At 35.8% G+C, this 7,037-nt stretch overlaps 1 protein-coding gene across 1 annotated transcript in view; it reads left to right on the plus strand.

Moving 5' to 3' along the window:
* LOC106868848 (uncharacterized) overlaps positions 1 to 7,037 on the plus strand; it is a 91,049-nt gene that overhangs the window by 58,327 nt on the left and 25,685 nt on the right. Inside the window, 1 exon segment of the mRNA XM_014914289.2 lies at positions 5,732 to 5,875. Coding sequence (XP_014769775.1) covers positions 5,732 to 5,875 — 144 coding nt within the window.

The raw sequence follows: 7,037 nt of genomic DNA on the forward strand, positions 1-7,037 counted from the left end.
CTTTTAACACTCATAATTTGCTTAGTAGCCCTAACTTCCATCTGTTTGTAATCTTAATTCTCATCAACTAGTAACCCTAACCCTATCAACATTGCACATAACTAAAACCAACTTGATTATCCTGTAGCTCTTTAATGCAGCATCTAATCATACCAGCATCAATCAACCAATCAGTCTCATCACAAGCCTCTCTTCACCAGTTTCATATAGGGTATTACCAAGCTATGAGCTCTTTTCTCACTTCCCTAAAAAACAAATGTACCACAAGCAATACATATATTATTATTATCATCATCATCATCATCATCATCATCATCATCATCATTTTAACATCTACTTTTTCCATGTTTGCATGGATCGGACAAGATTAGTTCATGCAGATTTTCTATGGTCAGATGTTCTTCCTGTTGCCAACCCTTACCTATTTCCAAGCAAGATGCTATTTTCCCATACTTTGGCTATTTTTCATAGAAGATTACAAACAAACAGCACTGCTTGTATGATGGTGACGTTTGTTTACAATTAGTGTGCATTGTCACAAGGAAACAAAAAAAGAAACACACATACACCCATGCAGACATACACACTGATAGATACATACATGTCTTTTTATCTATCTTCCTTTTGTTTCAGTCATTAGACTGTGGCCATGCTGGGGCATTGCCTTGAAGAATTTTTGTAAAATGAATCAACCCTAGTACTTTCTTTTTTTTAAGCATGGTATTTATTCTATCAGTCTCTTTTGCTGATCTGTTAAGTTAGGAGGGACATAATCACACCAACACTGGTTGTCAAGTGGTGGTGGTGGTGGTGGTGGTGGTGGTGGGGAACAGACACAAACATAAACACTCACATACAAAAAAAACACATAGATTTACTTCTGCCTTTATAGCATGTAAAGAAAACATTGTTGTAGGAATGTACGCAGCACATGTACTACAGCAGTACTATGCATAGCTTTAATACTGAGATTGAAAAACAGGGGCAAATTATGCTTGCCTAATCTACAAAAAAAAATAGAATATTTTGCCTTTTATGCATAGTAATCAGAGTAACCTTCATAATTTTATTGAATTAGGTGCATATTTTGTCATAAAAGGGAAATGTTACTATTGATCTATTTTATTCAGGGTAGGCACTGCCCACCTTGCCTACCCAAGCAGCACATCCCTGCTCACAAGGTACTGGTCTTTAGTAGAAGACACTTGCCCAAGGTGACACGCAGTGGGATTAAACATGAAACCATATGGTTGCAAAGTGAGCATGTTAATAGCCATTGCAAAACCAGACAAAGAAATAAAACATATTTTCTTTAAGTCCTTATTGAGAGGGAATATGTTGCTACATATAAATTCCCAATTGTCAGGCCTTCTCCTTATACTTTATCTCTTGAGTTCTTATTAACCCCTGCCCTACAAAATTTGCCATTAGAAAGAATCCCACCACTACACTTGAGATAATGGTTTCATGTTTTGGCATGAGACTGGCAGTTTTTGAAGGGAGGCGATGTTGATTACATTGACTCCAGTACTTGACTAGTACTTATTTTGTCAAACTTGAAAGGATGAAAGGCAAAGTCTACCTCGGAGGACGCTAAGCATTTTGTTGCCAGCTTGCTGCCTTCAGTAATATATGAATACCAGAAGGCAGCAAGCAAGCAGAAACGTTAGCATGTCAGGCAAAATGCTTAGCTGTATTACGTCTGCCGCTATGTTCTGAGTTCAAATTCTGCCAAGGTCAACTTTGCCTTTCATCCTTTCGGGGTCAATTAAATAAGTACCAGTTGTGCATTGGAGACGATATAATCGACTTAATCCGTTTGTCTGTCCTTGATTGTCCCCTCTGTATGTAGCTCCTTGTGGGCAGTAAAGAAATAAGACACGTTAGCATTCCGGGTGAAATGCTTACCGGTATTTCATCTGTCTTTACGTTCTGAGTTCAAATTCCACTAAGGTCGACTTTACTTTTCATCCTTTCAGAAGTCAATAAATTAAGTACCAGTTGTGTACTGGGGTCGATCTAATCAACTGGTCCCCTCACCAAAAATTTCGGGCTTTGTGCCGAGAGTAGAAAAGAATATATGAACACCAGTAAGATTTATATTCAACTTTAAATTGCTGAGATATTAAAAGTAAATGTTCCATCTACCATTCATAAGCTAAGTAACTACTCACTAGATGATATCAGTAAGTGCCTCCTTAATTTAGATGCACACTCTAAAAACTCTGTAAAAGATTTTGTAAAAAATATAAAACAATAAACTCAAGTGAAACAGTATCGTCTGAGAAAACTAATGATGTTCTTGGTTAACATTAAGTACAAAATTTTTTTTTAAAAGTCAGTTTAGTGTTTGCAAATCATTTCATTGGAGAAATGCCTTGCTGTAATTTAATTTCCCTGTTTAAAGGGTCTTTCGTTGAAGAAAACCCTTGATGTAAGTTAATTCATTTTAAATGGCTTTTTGTCTGAGTTATTTTTCCTCTTTAAAGTGTCTTTATTGGCAAAGAGCCCTACTGTTTGTTAGCTGTTTATGGGGCCTTTCTCTGAAAAGAACTCACCGTGTGTGTGTGTGTGTACGTGCGTACATGTGCATGTGTGTGTGTATGTGTTTGTGTATATATGTATTTGTCCCCACACCACTTGACAAATGGGCTTGTTTATGCCCCTGAAACTTAGTGGTTTGGGCCCTACTGTTAGTTTGCTGTTTATAAGCTGTTCCATCAGAAAAGGCCCCTATTTGATAAAGTCAGTGCTCTCCTCTTCACAACAGATGACTTATAATGCCTTGTGAACATTTTATAATTAAAGCTATATTTGGTCATGCATTTAACTCTTAATATTCATTAAATATCTGATAAAATTTGTTAATAATTTTCTTGTCTATTAACCTCATCATTAGCAATGTATATTACATATATGTATGTGTGTGTGTGTGTATAAGCATACACACGCTTGCACACACACACACATGCACACACAAACGTATCGTAATCAGTTCAACCTCCAAAGATTATACTAAAGGGTCTCTCAGAAAGTTCATCATTATCATCATCATTTAAACATCCATATTCCATGCTGGCATGGGTTGGACAGTTTGACAGGATCCAGTGGGCCCAAGGGCTACATCATACTCTCATATCTATTTTGGCATGATTTCTATGGCTGGATGTCCTTCCTAATGCCAACCACTTCACAAGATTAATTAGTTTTATAATGTAAATAACGGGACATGCCTAAATACTCTAATTCATATGTGTGTCACCATCACCATCATCATCATCATCTTATGTTTGCTTTTCCATGTTAGCATGAGCTGGATGAGTTGTCAGGATGGTCACTATCTGCATTATCTTGCTTACAGAGCAACTGAAAAAACAGCAATCTTTGATGTTGTATATATTTCAGATGCATTTTATTGTGACACCAGGACCAGGTTGTCTCATGAGAGCAGAACTTAAGAGTTCCCTTCTATCCTCTTTGAGTTTTTATTCAGAATTATTGCTCTAGATGAGCTTCATGTGATTCAGCTTGGCTTGCAGAGTCTATGTTTTATTTTCATAAGTTATTTTTGAAATGGTTTCTATGACTGGATGCTCTTCCTGTCACCAATCACATTGCAGAATGTCCTTGGTGTGTTTTATCATACCACTGGCACCATAAAGATTAACCCATACAAGGAGGACTAAAATGCCCTCTTTACCTTGTGTCAGTTCTTATTAGAAGTTACTGCCCTCCTACAAAAATTGCCTACAATGCAGCTTAGAATGTCCACATCTCAATCATACTTCCCGTCGATGTAAGGGATAGCCTCAGCCTCAGACTAGAGCAGTGCTCTGCAACCTTTTTTTACTTGCAGTACACTTATATTCTTTTCAAAATTCGGCAGTATACCTGAACTAAACATATAACTAAAAGTACAGAGAAAAAAGTTATATTTGGGTTACACCGCTGCACACCTAGCATCATCTTGTGGCACACCAGTGTGCCACAGCATACCAGTTGTGAGCTCTGTACTAGTGGGACATCTTGATGATCTAGTGTAACTTCACATAAAAAGGCTGGTTCCATTTTATGGGCAAGGGCAGAGACAGAAACTTTTCAAGGGTATCCTGTGTAATTAAGAATACAGCTTTCTGTACAGTGTTACATAGAAGTGCATATCAAAACATTCTCAAATACTCATGAGGAAGTTGTCATGCTTAAATGGAGAGGCAGACAGGTGGGTATACCATCTCAAAACATGCTACACTGCATATAAAAACAGCCTGTGTTTATAATGAAAGAGTAAAGTGAGGTAGTGGAGTGATATATAATATAAAGATAATACAATTGAGATTCTGAATTTAAAATTCTCATCTTGCTTCTGCCACTCACAGTTTGTTAGTTGTTAGGTATGAGCATGTTAATGTTATATAACTTCAACTTTTTGCCAGTGAATGTAGATAGTCACATGGCCTTGCATGTTTATGGAAAGGAAAGAGAGAGGCACAGACGGAGAGAAAGTGAGGAGATAGAGGAATAGAGGATAGTCAATACAATGATGATAAAACTGAGATATTATACACTTTCAAATGTGTGTGTGTTATGTATGGATGCATTTATGTATTTATGCATTTTTATAAGGAAAACTTTGACAATGACTTTGAAGCGTCTCCAGTTATTGACTTCATCAGAATTGTCTGACAATGCCAGTGACTGATAGAACTTCAAAGTCAAAAGGCGGCGAGCTGGCAGAAACGTTAGCATGCCGGGCAAAATGCTTAGTGGTATTTCGTCTGCCGCTATGTTCTGAGTTCAAATTCCGCCGAGGTCGAATTTGCCTTTCATCCTTTCGGGGTCGATTAAATAAGTACCAGTTACACACTGGGGGTCGATATAATCGACTGAATTCGTTTGTCTGTCCTTGTTTGTCCCCTCTGTCTGTAGCCCCTTGTGGGCAGTAAAGAAATAAGAACTTCAAAGTCACTGTCAATCTTGTAAAATTAAATGTGGCACTCTACTAAAATATATTCGGTGATCCTTCAGTTAATGTCCATTTGCTTTTATATATTACTATAGATAAAAGCAAGTGCTAATATGTTAATATATTAACATATATAAGTATGTGTGCATGTATATATATATTTTTTTTTTCTTTTTGGAATGGTGAAAGTTGAAGCCATAAATAATAGCACGTAAATATTATTCATAACTTTTCAAGTTTCACCAATCCAAAAAAGAACTGTTTCAGGTTCTCTCAAAATTTCTGAATTCTTATGATATTAACTATATATGTACATATATATATATACAGATGGACATACATTAAGACTAGTTTACCTTTCTCAAGTTTTATTCACCATTTAACAAATATATTTTGTACTTGCCTCATTTTTAATAGTACAACGATCAAAGAAGGCTAGCTAGTTCTATAATGACAGGTTATAGTTCATATATATTATGTAATATGCCAGAGAGTATATGAGTGTATTTAACATTGTTTTAAGACAAGAGTGATAACTCCCTAAAAACATTTTCATTGTAATTTATATTTAAAAAATCTACCATAAGATGTGGGGAGCAAACAAAACAGACCATTGTCATTTTTTCATTTGTTTTCATTCATTTTCTTATATACCATCTATGAGCACTGTCACCACATCTTTAAAAAAAAAAAAAGCCTTTACAGAGACACAGTTCATAGAAGTTTTGGACAATATTAATGTTGCAGTTTCTCATTCTCTATTGGCAGGTTTTAGACTTTAGGTCATCAAAAGATGAACTTCATATGTCTAGCAAAAACACAGGCTGCAGTAAATCTGCTGATAATATATTCATGACTCAACAACCGTTGCATCAGCAGGCCTCCTGCACACCTTTGACCATGGCATATTTGGTTTGTAGCCATCTTCAATGTTTCGCATGCCTCTTGTCTTCCGGTTACCTTGCACCTTTTCCTTGTTTTCTTTTCCTATTTATTCAAATAGGAGGCCCCACATTCTGCTCCCTGTTCTTCGTTCTTTTGTTTAAGAGCTCCTTCCCAGCCTCATGTCTCTCAAAAGATTTTTTTTTAAATGTCAAAATGGCGTACCTCTCTTGCTCATAAATCTCTTCATCTCCACATTTTTTGCTTCTTTTGGCTTTTTGCAAATTTTCTTTCTTAACCGCTTTGCCCAAATGACCACCATCATGGAAATTTTTTTTTTTAAATCATCTTCCAGTTGCTTTATTATCATAATTATCATCATCATCATCATCATTATCACCACAACCATTGCCATCACCACCACCACCATCATCATCATCACAACCACCATCACCATCATCATCAGGATCATCATCTAGATCATCACCATCATCAGCATCATCAGCAACATGACCATCATCATCATCATCATCACCCTCATTTCAACACTGGCATCACTACTACCACCACCACCACCACCACAATCATCATCCTCATCATCATCATCACCATCATTATCATCATCATTGTCGTCATCATATATACAGGGTGACATAAATTACCTTTACAATTTGAATACCCATCTGGAAGTATTCTGATATTTCTAATAAAACTTTATTCATGTTTTCCGATAAATTCTGCTGAGTCATCCTTTTTTTTTTTTTCCTGAATTTTTCAAATTGTAAAGGTGATTTATGGACATTCTATATATATCACCTCATTATCAGTCATCACCATCCATAATCATCATCATAATTATCATTATCACCATTTTTGTCATCAACATATCACAACTATCATTATCATTAACACCTTCTTCTTCTTCTTCTTCTTCTTCTTCTTCTTCTTCTTCTTCTTCTTCTTCTTCTTCTTCTTCTTTTTTTTTTTCTTCTTCTTAATAATAATAATAATAATTACCACCATCACCATCTTTGTCATTATCATATAAGCATCTTTGTCATCATTATCACTATCACCTTCTTCTTCTTCTTCTTCTTCTTCTTCTTCTTCTTCTTTTTCTTCTTCTTAATAATAATAATAATAATTACCACCATCACCATCTTTGTCATTATCATATAAGCATCTTTGTCAT

This window comes from Octopus bimaculoides, chromosome 7 (assembly GCF_001194135.2).
Source record: "Octopus bimaculoides isolate UCB-OBI-ISO-001 chromosome 7, ASM119413v2, whole genome shotgun sequence".
NCBI classification, from domain to species: Eukaryota; Metazoa; Mollusca; class Cephalopoda; order Octopoda; family Octopodidae; genus Octopus; species Octopus bimaculoides.